Source organism: Sturnus vulgaris, chromosome 11, assembly GCF_052056855.1.
Source record: "Sturnus vulgaris isolate bStuVul1 chromosome 11, bStuVul1.hap1, whole genome shotgun sequence".
NCBI classification, from domain to species: Eukaryota; Metazoa; Chordata; class Aves; order Passeriformes; family Sturnidae; genus Sturnus; species Sturnus vulgaris.
This window is the reverse complement of record NC_142253.1, coordinates 13,689,523-13,707,019: the sequence shown is the minus strand read 5'-3', so window position 1 is coordinate 13,707,019 and position 17,497 is coordinate 13,689,523. Positions and strand designations below refer to the sequence as shown.

General features: G+C 37.3%; 1 protein-coding gene across 16 annotated transcripts in view; it reads left to right on the top strand.

Annotated features, from left to right (window-relative positions):
- Positions 1-17,497, top strand: part of CACNA1D (calcium voltage-gated channel subunit alpha1 D) — a 167,970-nt gene that overhangs the window by 107,547 nt on the left and 42,926 nt on the right. For 9 of the 16 annotated variants that reach the window (XM_088171546.1, XM_088171537.1, XM_088171544.1 and 6 more), the window contains exons 20-29: positions 712-841; positions 3,584-3,643; positions 7,818-7,924; positions 9,011-9,098; positions 9,570-9,677; positions 9,846-9,898; positions 10,136-10,282; positions 10,959-11,160; positions 12,310-12,468; positions 13,152-13,262. In XM_088171546.1, the coding sequence (XP_088027672.1) occupies positions 712-841; positions 3,584-3,643; positions 7,818-7,924; positions 9,011-9,098; positions 9,570-9,677; positions 9,846-9,898; positions 10,136-10,282; positions 10,959-11,160; positions 12,310-12,468; positions 13,152-13,262 (1,165 nt within the window). Of the gene's footprint in view, positions 1-711; positions 842-3,583; positions 3,644-3,723; positions 3,784-7,817; positions 7,925-9,010; positions 9,099-9,569; positions 9,678-9,845; positions 9,899-10,135; positions 10,283-10,958; positions 11,161-12,309; positions 12,469-13,151; positions 13,263-17,497 lie in introns of all 16 variants that reach the window. The other 7 variants (XM_088171545.1, XM_088171543.1, XM_088171539.1 and 4 more) reach the window with 2 other exon arrangements.

Genomic DNA, 17,497 nt, shown 5'->3' with positions numbered 1-17,497 from the left:
AATCATCTACTTAATATCAGGAGAAAAAAATTTAGCCAAGAACCTTCTGAGTCTTTAGCAGAATTTAGACAACTTCAGTATTAGTTATGAACCTGATTCTGCCTTTCAGTCAGTTTAATCCCAGATCTGCTCTGTATTTGTGATTACCTTGGGCTCAGTGGCTCTAAGCATATGCACAGTTACACTTCATGTCATGTGGCTAAAGCCTGACAGCTCAGGAGCCTTCAACCCCCACTTGTCCTGTAATTCTATATGAAAATCTTCACGGAGATTCTGATTTGAGTTGAGTCCTAAGTAGCACAATGAGATCTGCAGCCTAAACTGCATCTCACAAGATGAATAATTTTGGCGATTTTAGTAAGGATCAAATTGAACTGGGGATCTGGAATGATTTCTTACCTAGCCTTGGTCTTTCTGACCTGTGAGTGTACATAACAGTGGTGCAAGCACTGGAATTTGTGGTGTTCATAACCCAGTAGAAACCACCCCCCCCCCCCCCCCCCCCAGATTGCTTTAAGTGCATTTCACTATGAGGAAATTGGATTTTGAATTTATTTACATTCTGAGGAGTCAGACCCATGGCTTCAGCAGTTTCTTTGCTTCTAACTGCTGATGCATCAGTGTTGGCAGAGTAACAGAAAACATGTTGTGTATTAACCATCTGCTGAATTCCGTGTGCAAAAATGGTGTATTTTTATATCTCCTCTTTAGAATTCGAGTGGGATGCCATAGACTTATCAATCACCACATCTTTACCAATCTCATCCTTGTCTTCATCATGCTGAGCAGTGTTTCCTTAGCAGCAGAAGATCCAATTCGCAGCCACTCTTTTCGAAATAATGTAAGCCCTTCATTTTTATGTCTGAAGAGAAATATACCCTCTCAGGATACAATCCTTTGGGCCTAGTGCCTGGTTTTTAATTTTCATGTTAAAAACCATTCCTTCTCCTCTTTCAAGCTATATATTTATATTCCTTTTGCTCTAAGTAGCATAAATCTTTAAAGACAACTAACTTTATTGTTGGAATATTGTCAGCATTAGAAGTGTTTATTATTTACACAATGCTTTTTTCTGTGACTATAAATGTATCAGGATAAAATATTCTCAAGCTGAATATAATATCTGTAATTTTCATATTTTTTCCTACTTTGCAGCTGGAGTACCTGATGTGCAATTACTGAATCACTCTTACTGCCTCAGAGTATTTGATGCTGATTTAAAAATGCCAGTTAAAATTATCACAGTTTATCATGTTTGGAACAGACTCTGATGTGTTCTCCCTTTATTGACTCTATTATGTGGTCTTGGGGCACTTGGAGTGTCCCTGTGTTGGCGAGTGTAGGGATTCATGAGGGTGGTACCTCCTATCTCACAGAAACTCCTGTGGCCACTCTGGGGGGTTTGAGTGACCCCCACATTGGAGTCGAAGATATTTGGATTCCTGATTGGCTGCATCAGAAACTAAACAAATCTCACTTTTTTTCTAAACTAACCTGTAAGAGGAGGATCAGAGCATCCCCAGCTCTTCCTTGATTCAGAGAAAAATGCCATTTCAGCCTAAAAAACATTAATTTCAGTCATGTCTCTATCACTCAATAAAATTGTAGTTTATGTGGGGACCTGTGTTCTCCAAAAACAAATTCCTGAATCCCCCATTTTAAGTGCTTAGCTAGTGGAAGACTTAACTGTTGCTCAAAAGCACAATTATTAGACAGAGCAACAAAAATAAATCCACTCTCCTGACCATGGATTTTATTGGCCTAGTTGCACTTGTATCAGCTGTGTAGCACAACTCTCATGTTCTTGTGAGTTGGGTTTGCTTCAGATTAGGTGGGAAATAGCTGCAATGGTGCAACTTGGTAGTGGTCCATGGGGACTTTGGGGATGCTTTGACAGAACTTTCAGCCTGCTCCTGTTTTAGATACAAAATGATACAAAAATCTCCTTTTTTAGAGATTGTCAGTTATAGAAAATCTTCTACATCCTGCAGGAAAGCTGGGCCTGCTTAGGCTGAAGAGGTTGAACCTCTCCAGTTCTTGCTGGTGATGGTGCAACCTCTGAAAGTCTTCTTTTGGCTGTTGGCATTCTCTGGATATCTTTCCAGTAAGTTTAGTAAAAACCAGAAAGTTAAAACTTTCTCCAGAGGTAAAAAGAGGCCAAAGCACAAAGACACTCTTCATGCACTATTCAGCAGAGCAGTGTACTTCCCATATCTATAAAGCTGGACCAATGTAATCCTATAAATAAATCACACTAATGGGTAGGAAAAAGAGAGAGCTGGTGGAGAATACTGAAATTGTTATTATAGAAATGGCTTCAAGGGCTGATAATTGTATTTGTAACTAGAGGAGCATTAGGAAAATGTAAGTGTAGAGTGATGGTAACTGAAAAGATTATTTCTGTTTGAGACACAGACAAACTGTGAGGGATTTCAGGAAGGCATTGCCCTCTTGTAAGTACTCTCACAGGCCCCAGGCCTTCATGATTTTTCTTTTTACTGCCTTGACAGTTCACATTCCTTCCATCAGCCAGGTCAGCAACAGAATGAACGTTTACAAACTGGAATGCCTTTATATAGTTTATTTTAAGTCTAGAGTGAATTGGTTACTGGTTAATCTTTGTCATATGGCTTTAATATTTACCTGTTTTTTCAGCCACACCAAGAGACAGAAGGATGGGATATTCAAGGGAATATGGAGGAAAAAAGTTTTCTTTTTATTTGATCTAATATGATTAATTTCTTTGTGTGTTGTCTCTTTATTTTATTTCTCCTTCCCACTTGGTTGGTTGCTGAAGCCCAGGAAAGATGTTTCTGTGCACAGCTGTTGGCTGGGTGCATTGCTGGGTCCTTGAGACTAAACTCTCAGCCCCCTGCAGTTCACTGGTTTAGGTGTTAGTGATGAGGCCACAGCTCTGGGTGGCTCTGAAATACCTGTTCATGTGCCTTTTGGCTTCAGTGAGGTCAATCCCACAGCCACAATGCTCTTAGAAATTTCATATCACTGTGCAACTCTTGTGGGTTCTTTCAGATTTCATACAAATAAATCACTGCTGTATCTTCCCACTTCAAGGAAAAAAGGTTGGGTTGAAGGGATTAGTTATTCATTAATTTGCTTTGTGACACTCTAGACAAGCCTGTACAGGAACAATATAATGTAGCAGAATGTGGGATGCTCTGAACTCTAGAAGCAACCACTGAAGTTTTATTTTATGATGCAAAACTTTGGTAAAAACCACGGACATTATTAATAAATATTTATTCTTTGTTTAAGATTCTGTATCTTTGCTAAAGGCTGAAGGAAGTATCTGTGAAAGCTGATAGAGGAAAGTCTGAATTGAAAGAAATTGTTGCCTGTTGGGTCCTGTCAATTATTGAGGGGTGAAATCTAATACCTGAGCACAGTGGCATCTGTTAACTTTTAAAGCAAATAAAATGGTTGCACAATAGCTGGAATTTTAAACTAAATTGTCTAAATTCTCCATCTATCTTCTTAGATTAATTCAGGTATTGTGTATGTGGTCTAAATTGTAAAAATTATTAAGAGATGGATTTCTTACTGTGGCACGTATTATACCTTGCAGATACTTGGTTACTTTGACTATGCTTTCACAGCCATCTTTACTGTTGAAATCCTGTTAAAGGTAATGCATTGTTAATTGATCCTTGTTAGCTCAAAAGCAGCTTTAGCAATAATGTTTGTAACTTTTTGTTTACCTTCCAGATCCTAGGGTATGCAGATTATGTCTTCACTAGTATGTTTACATTTGAGATCATTTTGAAGGTAACAGGTTTTTAAAGGAAGCTTGTTTAAAAGGATTTTCCTTGTGTGTCACCTGCCAAGAAAAGGCACTTGAAGTGTTCTTCGCCTTTTCTCTAAGCGATCAAAGCTAAACTTTTTTAAACTAGAGGATTTTTTTATTTGACAGTTCCTCATAGTTTTGATTGGTCATTTTTTTACCATTGGGTGCATGAAGAAGCTGGTTTTTTATCATTACATCAGTTTAATAATTCATTTTTTACCCTTTTTAAACTTGCAGTTGTCAGAAAAGGGAAAAATAAATCACTGCGCATGAGCTTTTCCTTCTCCTTGCTCTGGCATTTCTGAAAGAGATAATCAGTCTTAGGAGGGAGCATGTAATTTCTCATTTATTTTGCTGAACTATATCCACAGAGCTAAAATAGTAGATAACTATTTTCTTGCAATAGGACTTGCAAGATCTCTAGCATTTATCTATCTATACTGAGATACTTTGCATTTATCTTGGGCATACATTTAAATTCACAGACAGGCATAATTATGCTTGCTTAAATGTATTACCCATGCATGAGCCAAAAAATGGCATTTTAATGTATAGTTTGTGTACTGATTATTAAGAATAACTATCGGGGTTACTCAGATTTTCAATATACAAGATTTACTCTGGTAAAGAAGATAAATAACCAAAAATTACATTCACATGCAGCAAAATGCTCAACAAGGAAATAAAATTTTTCATTGGAAATTGGCAAATCTCAGAGATTTACACATGATTCATGAATGTTTCATGCTGTGCTTATTCTCACCACAAGTTTTTGGTTGAGTAACCCTGATTTATACACTTAAAAATTGCTGGCACACTAAGAATCTGTACATAAACTCTGCATTTCCAGTTGAGGATTAAGCTTAACAAAATCTCTTCTCCCAGCTTTTGCTCATATTGCTGTGCATACTCTCCACAATGCAATTTGATTAATACTAATTGGTGCAATATTTGGGCTGTTTACAAGATAAGCTGTACTGTAAGTAATAGACTATTTTTATGCTTGTGATTTTTCTCCCTGGCTTAATGTTTATCCCCTTATTTCACATTTCAAGCTGTGAGAAGCTTGCTATAGGATTGATTATTCTTATTTGTAGCACACTAAAATAAATATCCAGGAGTTTTGCTGCTAGAGAAAGCCCAAACTAAAGGACAGAATGAAGCATTGAAAAGAGCTGTAGCATTAAATCAGACTAGTTCCCAACTCTGAATTTGAGAAGGCATAAAAATATGTTGCCATTATTCCTGTGGCAGAAGAGAGTCAGTAAACTTCCACATGCTCTGAGCAGCAGGTTCTCCAGCTCCTGCAGTTCCATTTGTGTTTTTCTAGGAGGCAGAGGAATTAGAAAGAGCAGGATAAAGAGGCATAACTAGATGTGTTAAGAAAAGCAGCATTCCTGCAAACTGCAAAGGATTTTGGCACTGAGCAATTTATGAGTTATCCAAGGCAAGCAGGAAACTCTAGAGCTTGGGCAGCTGAAATCTGGAATTGTAAAGATTACAAGGAAACAAGAAGCTACATCATAACCCAAAATGTTGATGCTTCTGACTCTGGTTTCTCCAAGAAGCTCTGTTGTGCGTTCACACATAAAGGAAAATGAACTGTGCCATACAAATGTAGTGGGCAGTCAGGACCTGACAGGGACACAGAGCCTGCTTTACTAACATGTCTCAGATTCTGGCTGTGCTTGCTTTTGGCTGGGGCCTTCCATGTCCTCTGCTATGCTTCCCACAGGATCCAAGTTGTACAGAAGTTGTGTTCTGCAAGGAGAAAATGCAAAACTAGACCTGCAGTAATATTATTCCTTAATTTCCAGGCAAAAGATATATGAAACTGAAATTAGGATAAACAGAGGCAATATTATCTGTAGCTGTAGTGAAGGAATTGTACAAAGACAAGCATTAAACCAGAATATCCCTCAGCATCTAGGGAGCCTCCCTGTGCTCTTACTGCTCTCAAACAAGGATTCCTACATTGCACAGTGTTGAGGGTATGAATGAGGATGTGAGTAACAGAAGAGCTGCAGCACCGCTCTAAAGCATTTGAGAATTCTCTTATGTAATCCCTGCATGACATTGAAATTCAGTTTATCATCCTGTTTGGACAGCTTGGGAAAGGTGAAAACATCAGAGCAAAGGTCAGATTAGGGATTTGTGCTTTCTACCTCTCCCTGCTGTGCTGATCCCACACCAATTAAACTTTCTGGAGTGTTCTAGCAAATGCTTCCACTGGGATTTGTGGTGATTGAAGTATGAGTCTCCATGTGAAGATGGGGAGATATGTACCTCACTTGTGCTTTAATGTCAAGTATTGACCTAATTTTTGTGGGGGTTGTAACATGAAGCTTTGTGTGCTGCTCATATCATATACAATGTAAATGGGTAGTTGTACATGGATGTTAGTTTGGTATTCAGGGTTATTTTAGTGTTCACCTCCCACTGATTTTGATGAGTTTAGATGTGCTCTCTAAGCTGTAAGTGAGCAAGCTAATTGAATGGAAATGTTATAATCTAACTATGTTATATGTATCATGCCATGGCGTAGGTTAAAGCTTTAGCATTTTTACTCTTCTAGCTTTTGGGAATATTTAGTATTTTGATCACGAGAAAGAGGACTTAACAACAGAATAAGGAGATTAATTAGTTTTTGCTTGCAAAAAAAAAAAAAGCATCTTTCCTTTGCAGAGGTTCAACCTTTACTGGTGGTGGTGGTTTGCTGTGCAGAAGGCCTGGAAATGTCTGCACACTGAGTAGGGCTGCAGTGCACTGAGATGCCCATTTTCTGTAGCTCTGTTCTGCATTGGGGAACAGTCTTGAAAGCTGCAGTAATCTGCTGTGAGGGGAACTAAAATAAAATCTCTTCCCTACTCCTTGAGGAACAGAATAGAAAGTAAAGGAATTAAAATGCACAGTCAGTATGGGATGTTGTTTAGATGGCATCAAATTTTCTTACCTGTGGAAAACAAAGAATAGCTCAGTATACAGGCTCTGTAAGACAATCTTGAGGCTGAAGAAATTTGAATTCGTGTGACTGAGCTGACTATGAGGTGCTCTTCAGCAGTATCCTTATTTTTTGTTATGAGTTTTAGTTTCAGTGTTTCAGACTTAATCCATGACTATGGACTTATTCAATATTCTCTTCAGCTGGTGAGTCTGTGCACTAATGGTTTAATTGGATTCCTCTGTGCATTTTTTAGCTGGTACTTCCTACCATTATGGTAGGAAGTCAAATTTATGGATTTAGGAGTCAAATTCAGCTTTGTGATACCCCAAACCATCTGTTCAGGTGCTGGCTGCAGCAATAATTAATAGAGCCTCTACCACTGGCTCCTAATGAAACCTGCAAATGATGCATACAAGATCCATGTTGTAAGCTTTTTTTCATTTAAATATAGGGACAGAAAACAAAAAATGTAGAGAAAGTCCAAAAGGATGAGCAATGTTTGATATTCCCCACAGAACAGCAAAGTTTAGGGACCTATGACTACACAGAATACAAAACATCTATTGGTTGTTCCAGGTTATTCCAAGATACCCACTCATGTCTCCCATAAGCCAAAGCTTTGTAATGCTGCCTTAGAACAGCCTGGTTCTGCTTCTGTACCAGCTTTGACTCCCAGGTGTTTGCAGTACATTTTCATCTCCTTCAACTCTTAAGGTAGTATAAACAATTAGGAGTCAGAATTTGGACCCTACAGTTTAGTAACCATGGAAATCTCAAATGTTTTTTGTAGCAATTTTTCTAACAAAGGCCAAATCTGTTCTTGCACAAAATAAAGCATTTGTTAACATCAGAAACAATTAGCGTATTTGTTGATGTTGCTTGAGCAGAATTTTTCTGATTTAAATGAAAGGTTTAATGTATGTAAAGGGATTGTTTTATATCTCAAAGGATTTTAGAAAGTGAGATAGTATTGTATGCATTCACACTCTAGGCAAGTGTCTTGTAAACAGCCTAAATGCGAATTTGAATAAATTGAAATATAGACTAAATGTGTAACAATTCTATTTTTAGATGACAGCTTTTGGAGCATTCCTTCATAAAGGGTCCTTCTGCAGGAATTATTTTAATTTGCTGGATTTGCTGGTTGTGGGCGTTTCTCTGGTATCATTTGGGATTCAGTAAGTACTATACTTATAATGTGAATGATTTATTTTTGCTCTGGAGTTTCTTACTGAAGTCAGTGTTTCAGCTCCTTTTGTTCCCCCACAGTGTGTGGGTGTGCAGTGTCAGTGCTCAGGGATGGGGCTGGCAAGAGGGAGCTTTTCATGGAGAGTGTTGTAATTCATTACTAATATGGGTTGGAAACAAATTACTACTTCCCACAATTACCAAGAGAACGAGGAGGAGCACCATGTATGGTACAGCAGGGATTTCCTGGAGCTCTAGGAGGTTTAAATCCCTTCTCTCCAGCTGTTGTCACATCTGCAGTCTAATTTGATGAGCTTGGTTTTTTAGTATTGACCTGTGGAGATATGGAACTAGACAGTGCTTGAGAGGGGAGAAGCTGTACCTTAATCAGGACTATAAGTGGTAGTGGAGACTTTTTTTTTTTGTTTTGTTTGTCAGACTAAACACAGCAAAAGAGTCTAAATGTGCTTCTTGATTCATTGAGTGTTTTTTCCATATTAAAAATAATCTGTGAAAGCCTTAGTGACTTATAGAGAGTTCCTGTCAGGAGCCTGCTCCCCACTCTGAACTTTGCTGGTACCAGGACTCCTACTGTACAGGATTTCAGTTTCACAGGGTGTTCTTTAAAACACTGTGCACTCTCACTTCCTCAAAATGCAGTCCAAGCTACTTATACAGAGAGAATCAAAGTCATTTGAGATCTTTTGATTTCAGAGTAGTTGGAAATTGAAGCTTTCATTGATTTACAGCATTTACACAGCATCTTCAAAAGAGCTTGTTAACACTAAAATACTTTGGGGACTGTCTTCTCCATTATAGTCTTAGATGAGCTTGTGAGCTGTTCATTCCAAATTTGCTTCAGAAATCAAAATTATTCTTATGGTATTTATGAGATCAATGCTATTTTCTAATAATAAAGAATCAATAAAGAATAAAGAATATGTATACATATCTTGAGAGTTCTAGTTGGAGGGTTTTTTCAAATTTCACATTTCAGGAATTTGCAAGGATATTGTTATTGTGTAATAGAATCAGTTACTTTAACAGTAACAATATAATTTTTTTTTTTCTCCTAGATCAAGTGCTATCTCAGTCGTGAAGATTCTCAGAGTTTTAAGAGTCTTGAGGCCTCTAAGGGCAATAAACAGAGCAAAAGGACTTAAGGTGTTTATTTTTATTGTTTAAGTTATATTTCCATTTGCCTGACCGTTCAGTCCTGCCTTGGGTTAAAAATTCTTGCTCAAGAGAAATTGTCTATAGAAATCCACAAAGCAAGGACAGAAATCAGTTCCTGATTCTTCAACATATCTGGTGTTAACCTGCTGAGGCTCTGCCCACAGTTAGAGCAGTTTGTGTGTGGAGGAGCTGCCACTGAGAGGACATTTGGACTGTGATGAGCCAACCCCTCAGTGCATTTTATTGTTTATCCATAGTGCCTGTGTGATTTGTAGCCAGTTGATGTTGATGGGTCTGTGTCAACAGACTTACAGACAAATTTAGAAAACAAGTCAAATCACCATGTTAGGTATAATGCTGGCAACAGAAAAATAGTAATTTTAAAAAAGAATGCAGAAATTTTATGATACGTATTCCATAACAAATTGCATTGAAACATATTTTTTTCTTTCTTTCCAGCATGTTGTTCAATGTGTCTTTGTGGCTATTAGAACTATTGGTAATATCATGATTGTTACAACTCTGCTGCAATTCATGTTTGCTTGTATTGGGGTGCAGCTATTTAAGGTAAGAAGCTCTCAGAACTTACAATGCACCAAGAAAATAAAAGCTGAATTGAATTCTTGGTGGTTTGCTGCTGGAACTGGGCTGGTCCCCTCCTAAACCAATCGTACTATAAAAGCATGAATTTTGCATATTCTGCATTTTGTCATTGCTTTTTGTTTTTATGTGTAGGGAAAATTCTACAAGTGCACTGATGAGGCCAAGCAGAACCCTGAGGAATGCAGGTGAGGAGATCTTTGCCCTAAGAATGTGACACATTATGTTCTGAATAACTTGAACTGTGTATGGGCAGGCACGTGTCAGGCCATTTGGGGTTGTGTAAATTGGAGTTGTCATCTTAATGCCACCAGAAAACACAGGCTAGCAAGGAAATAAAACACGAGGAGGCAATATCAGAAATAGCTTTGAATAGAGCATTGAGTAGCTCCAGTATTTCACTAATGGCAGTTTCCTTTCCACAGAGGGATTTACATCGTTTATAAGGATGGAGATGTCGACAGTCCCATGGTCAAAGAGAGGGTCTGGCAAAACAGCGATTTCAACTTTGACAACGTTCTGTCTGCTATGATGGCCCTGTTCACAGTCTCCACCTTTGAAGGCTGGCCAGCGTGAGTGGGTTCTCCATGTCTGCACAGCAAAGTTGTTATGAGAGTTGCATTATCCAGAACAATTCACTATCATTTACCAGACATTTTTGGGCAATAAAGCAATTTTAAGTGGTGGTGTAAAAAGGGAGGGAATAAAGAAACCTATTATCCTGAATCTGGGCACTTATCCCATATTTCAGGAAAAGTAAGAAAAGGCAAACTTTTTAATATTGTTTGATTTCCAGTCTTGCTACATTTGCTGTAAGGAACTACTCCTCAGTTCTGATGGAAGTAACCATTTTAGATGCTTATCCATCAGTGTCCCCTAAATAAGGCTTATTTAAATTTTTTTGCCTTCAAATAAACCTTTTACTAAAAAATCAGACAGCAGTACACTCATAGAGAAACGTAGGAAGAGATAACTGCTACTCACTATTTCCCTAAGTGAGAAAACTTTATTTGGAAAAATAAATAAATGAAAACTACAACCATTGGGTCATTAACTTAATTATTTCAGAAAAAAAAAAAGAATGTAGCAATGTGTGCTGTGGTTCTTCTGGTTTATATATTCTTGCAAGTAAGTAGAAGAAGATAACAGTGAACATCAGACCATTTCTGAAACCTGTCCCTCAGACTGCATGTTTTACTGTTTTCTGATTTTAATGGTAATTAAGATAAAATTTTGTTTGTTTTTCAGGCTGCTATACAAAGCCATTGATTCAAATGGCGAGAATGTAGGACCTGTATACAACTATAGAGTGGAGATCTCCATTTTTTTCATCATCTATATCATCATTATTGCTTTCTTTATGATGAACATATTTGTTGGTTTTGTGATTGTTACATTCCAAGAACAGGGAGAACAAGAGTACAAGAACTGTGAGCTGGACAAAAATCAGGTTAAAATAAATAATGAATTCTTAAGTTTTGAAAGTAGCCTTTTTTGTTTATATATGAAGAGCTTCCTTTCTTGCTTTGAGGCAGAAGAGGGCACCAAACACATAACTTAGTATTTATTAATTTGAGTTTTTAACTATCTGTGCATTTATTTAACTGGGTATTCAGAGTGTTGTGCCTTTCTGTGAGCCCAACCCATCAGTGTTTTTGTTGTGAAAAGTTCCCACTAAGGTTGTTGGCTTCCTAGCATCTCACATTTTGGTGCCACATGAATAAGAATACAGCCAGGTTATCCTGAGGCAGAGAGAGGTTTTACACTAAGAACTGGAAAATTGTTTTTGTGTTCTGAATAGTCTGAAAGTGTCCAAAGTTCAAGTGTTCAAAATGTTCCACTTCTCACCCCCATTTATTTAGAAATTCACAGGGGATATTCAGATTGAAATTACAAAAATCTGTCCCCATTTACTGTTTAATCCTTTGACTGAGAAACTCAAGTCACAATTTTCAGGTATTTTTGGCTGACTGTAACACACTTCAGTTAAAGAAAGCCAAGCATGGGATTGTAGTCAGGATTCTTTCTGCACCATGTGCCCCATTAGTCAGGGCCTGTAAGAATTCCTCCAGAGACAAGTAGGAGGCCTAGCCCTGAAGATTTTGGGCACTAATATGTTATGAGATGAATCCACGATGTTCCTACATATGCAATTTTGCTGGGCAATTTAACTGAGCTATTACAAGTAACACCTACTCAGTATTTATTTGGCTGACTCTAGGGTTTTATGCTGCACAGTGCCATTGGTGGTTGAAAAGGGAGTAAAGACAAAACAAGGTTTATAGATGACTTAAGAATCCTGCTATGTATTATACCCTTACATACTGTAATATATTAGTGTATAAAGGCAAAACTCTCCAGAATTTCCAGGAGCATTATTTGATTTTTGCATATGGCTGAGTAGTGGATATGGTTAGATACAGCTGTAAATAATCATGTAAGGATGCACTTTATTAATGCTTAATAATAAAAGGCCCTGAATCAAGTAGACAGGCTGGTTTTGAGAGTGATATTTAACAATTTTCAATCAATCATTGTATTATCAGCTGATGAACTGCTCAGGTGCTGTCTGACAGTTGTTGCTGTATTTGCTTTTCAGCGTCAGTGTGTAGAGTATGCCTTGAAGGCACGGCCTCTCCGTAGATATATCCCCAAAAATCCTTACCAGTACAAGTTCTGGTATGTGGTGAATTCTACTGGGTTTGAATACATCATGTTTGTCCTCATCATGCTGAACACCCTTTGCTTGGCTATGCAGGTAGGAAAAACAGAAACTCTCTTGAAGCTGTTGGCATAAATTGGGGGGAAGGATATGGGTGATATAATGCCTTTAAATTATGGCAACCTGCATTTTTTATGAAGTAGAATTTTAAACAAACCACTTCTAATCACAGTACTTTTCTGTGACATGTTTAGTTGTCTCTTTCTTTCCCTAGTATTTCAGATCTTTATAAGAAAAAGCGTGGTTTGAGTGCAGTTTACAAAACCATTCTGCTTTTTTTCAGTAAAGTTGCATACACTGTCCTCTTAAAAATACACCTCCTACACACTGTGTTATTTTGTGACTACCATACTTTGGGCTTTCTAAGCAGGTGTGACACAAGCTTGTGTAATTTTAAAACCTTGCATATAAAACTTGGGAAAATGTTGTTATCTAATACTCCTCTTTTGAGGGAACAATTTTCTCTCTGGAGATTCCCTTAGGATGTTGAGGAATGACAGTTTTGTTCTGCTCAGTGCCTTCACAGAATAGATTTAAACAGTTCCATGCATGGCCAGAGATCCTCAGCTAATTTTCCACCTATATAGATGTGCTTCATGAATTTTGCCAGAAAATGTTTTCCTATGCTGCATTTTTGTCAACTTTGTCTTAGGCTGCCTTGCTTTCACTTAATATTTTAAAGCCTTTATTTTTCTAAGTATTTTATTCTTCATTCACAGCACTATGGACAGTCTAAGCTTTTTAATGATGCGATGGACATTATGAATATGGTTTTCACAGGAGTGTTCACTGTTGAAATGGTTTTGAAACTGATTGCATTCAAACCCAAGGTAAGTTTAAGATATGCTTTAATTAGGTCATCACCACAGGAATTAAGTATAATAAATTTCACACTTGTTGTTTATTATTCAAAGAACAAAAAGAACCAACATTTCCCACCTTTATCTATCAGAGAAATTATAATAGAAATGTAACTCCAGGAAATGAAATGCAGATATCAGAAAAAATCTATATTTTGAGGTAATGAAAATGTCCCTTTCTAAATAAGATAAATCATTTCCTCTTACAAGCATTACCATGTCTCCTGTTCTGGGTACTGCATTCATTACTTGATACTAATTTAATCTCCAGTAAAGACCTGTATCCTGTATAATTTCCTACTCTAAAATGCACAATAATTTCTTTAATTTATAAAATATAGCCAAGTATTACGAACATACACATAAACAATTTACATAAGCAATAGCCTTTTTAGATTTTTGTTTTCAGTTATAGATACATAATATTTGGTAGAAGGACCCACACTGAGTGGTTGATTCCTTGTTTTAAAGGGACACTGTCAATATGAGTGATGCAGACACATTTTCAGAAGTAGATTTGCAAGAGAAACTGGTAACTATAATTGAAAAAAAAACCAAAACAACTATTTTGTGGCAGCTAATGCAGCCTTTTTTTCAGTTCTCATACTGCATTTATGAAGTGCAGAAGATAATGATGAAAAACAGACTAAATTTGTTTTTAGTACAATGAAATTAATGTTTATTCTGGGCTATGTAAATAAGTAAAACGTGTTCACATGCTACACTTGGAACTTGAAAAAAATCCAGAGGAGCCATTTGAAGTTTACTGCTCTCACCATCCAAGACTGGTACTTTTTATTTCCCATTGCCCTTCTTTTGAAGCAGCCAGGATTTGTGCCTGAGGGCTGGCTGTGAGCTGTGCCCTTGGCTCTGTGGGAGCCCCATCCCTGCTCTGAGCTGATGTTCTGTGCTCACAGCACGGCTGCCCCGAGCTCAGCCTGCAGCAGGTGGACAGCAGCTCTCCAGACCTCCACAACTATTTATTCAGCTCCTATTTAGTACTGAGCCTGGCTGTACAGCCTGAGCTGCTTGGTTTAAAGGCAGCTCGTGTTTGCCTGCAGGAGGGAAGAAATTATCCATCACTTGAGATGTGGTGTTGAGGTGTGAACTGTGGAGTTCGGGGTCAATGTTTACCCGCTCTCCCGTGGTCTCGCTCTGCGCTGTCCAGTCCATTGTACATTTCTAATGAACTTATTTGTATTTTTGTGTCAGCTATCTTATTTAAATGCTAAGGGTTTCACATTAAAAATAGCACAAATATGAGGCCCCAGAGGAGATAGCTCAGCTGTGTGGACCACAGTGTCATGAGTATGCTGGTCGTGTTTCCTGATCTGTATTTCCTGTTCTATATCCTTGTTTTGCACAGAGGACTTTGCTGCATTTTATCATCTGCTTTTTGAAAGAAGATTGTGAATCCTTGTATGGTTCTCCATGCACTTGTGACTGTAGTCAGAAATAGCAGCTAATGCCAAACACAGTGGTCTGATCATGAGTGTACAAATCACAGTGCTCCATTTGTACTGTGGGCTTCCTACTCGTTAGCAAATGCAATGTCTTAAAACTGGTCTCTAAGACTCTGTACAATTTGAGCTTTAATTCTGTTGCAACATGCTTTCTATCTGACTGGATGCTTTCACTGTGAGACATCCCTGGATCTGAACCCTGAGAGTTTGAAGGGCAGACACTGCCAGGGGAAAGGCCTCATTTTCTGAATTTTAGTCTCCCATAGATGCAGAACACCTTAAACTTTTTAATTAGCAGGACAAGGTTTAAAGACCATAATAATCAGACTTTTGAGCAGGAAGGGAATAAAGTATATTAAAGGTTGTTCCTGTTATTCTTTGGAGATTGTAACCTTTTAAATTATCAAATACTCTTTAACAAAACCTATTGGAAATGCATATTACATAGTTCATTAATAATCACAAATCAGATAGCAGCCTTAAGCAGAATTTTAATGCCCTTAATCTAAATTTCAAAATAGATGCATGTTTAAAACAACAATTAATTGCTTTAACTCATATTAAGGTTAATAATAGTAGGAACAATCTGAAACCAAACTTAATGCTTTGCTTTAGGGTCCATGAGGGAAGACTGATAAATTTCTTCTGTCTGTCATTGGTGGGTGGGTCTCTTAGGCTAGTCTGACAGAAGAAAGTGTTATTTATTAATTTTGTGCATTAAAAAGTTATTTCAGAGATGTTCAAAGCATCAACTAAAAACTCCATTTAACTTTGTAAAAATAGGAATAGATAAAAACCTGATAGTTTTTATCTCATCTGCTTGACAGTGTCCCCTTAATATATTGACAAAAGTCCTGTGAAAACGGTGATCTTTTGGTTTTGCTGGTCATATAAACTTAAGGCTACTATAAATTATTGCTACTCTTCCTATGATATTGTGTTGTGTAAACCCAAGGCACTGCAGACTGCCTTCCACCTCTGAAATACATAAAACCTGGAGAAGTGCTCAATAGTAAAGGTGATGCTGGCACACTTGACTGGGAGATTGGATCACTCAAGGCTTTGCAGAATGAGGCCCCAAATTTTCCAAGAGAGTACTAAAAGACCTAAGACATTTATGTGGTAGATGTATGGAAGCATATTTCATTGCTCATTCTCTATGCCTACATATTCCCCAGGATTTCTGATTTTGTCCTTCAGCATTTCTCAATGAGCAAATTTTTCATAATATAAGCTAAAAGAACAGGTATTTTTCTTCACATTTGCTAAAATCTGTTACTCAGCGTGGTTCAGTGCCGTTCAAAACAAAATACAGCTATGGAATCAAAAATAATCCATCCACACATACTGTATGTACAGCCTCCTGGTAGCCAGTTGTTGCTTAAACTTGTAATGATTTTCCATGTCGTTTTACATCAGATTTTTGTAAGAAAAAAGGAAAGATGGCTAGTAAGTGAATTGATCTTGGGTCCTTGCAGTGGTGAAAACAACTTATTTGCATGATGTTTATTTGCTGTGACTTGTCCATTCCTCCCTTTTCCAAAACCATCTTTATTTTCTCTTAGTTTTTTGTTTATTTGTATGCTTTTGCTTTACATATTAGTTTGAACAATATTTGTCTATACTGATGGAAAAGGTTTAATAAAATAAATAAATAAATGTGTAAATTATTTTAGCTGTAAAGTGTTTTAGCTGTATTGAATCAAAATGTGATTTTTTTTATTTCAGTGCTTTATCTTTTAGCATGCCTAGTAAAGTAACTTTCTATAGCTGAAATTATCCTTTATTTGGAGGACCTTTTTTGGTGCCCATTGTAGAGGAAGATGGATAGCACAGCTCAGGATCATGCTGATTATGTGTTTGCCGTTTGCCAATAGTCTCTTATTTTGTGTATATATAGATAAAATTATTACTATTCTAAAATCAAGGAAGATTCTTAGAAATAAGGAATGTGAATGATCAGGAAGAATATGATGAGAGCAGCTCCTTTTCTTTGGTTGGCAGCTGCTGATCTCATTAGGATTATAAATTTCAGTATTGGGGTAGTTCAGTGTGATTCCTACTAAAACTTTGGGAATGGTTTGTTCCCATGAGCAGGAGGAGTAAGGAGGGAGCAGCAGGGAATTGTGCAGGAGCTCTTTGGAGTGGAGGTGTTTCTTCAGGAGGCCAAATCCACGGGCACTGGCTTTGCCCCAACACTGGAATTGATGCTTAATCCCAAAGAACCAGAGTAGTGCAAGGGGCTGTGGAGAAAACAATACTCTGATCTGTTTTCCTCTTATAGCCCCTTCCTTAGACAAAGGAATGATTGTAGCAATTTGTTTTATAAAAGAGTAGAATAGAAACATAATGAGCCTTTCCTGACCCTTTTTCCTCTCTGAGAATGAAATGTAGAGCTGTTGTTTACTATGGCAGTTCTCTCATAGTCTCCAAGAGCAAATTTCCACTCATGTTAAGACTTTTTTCAAATATTAATGCACTTAGGTGCATTACTTTAAACTGTGAACTTAATAGAAGTTCTACCAGTTTAAAATCTTGAGAAAAATTCCAGTCCAATTCTAAAATTGGTTTTAGAACCGATTTTGCTTTTCTCTGCTAACAACTCATGTAATAACTTAAACTACTCAGCTAAAACATTATCTTAGAGTAGTGTAATAAAAAGTTTAACTAGATAGAAGGTTAGATTAGAATGTTTGTAGTTTTAAACTTCTTGCTAAATGTATTATTTTAGAGCTTCAATAG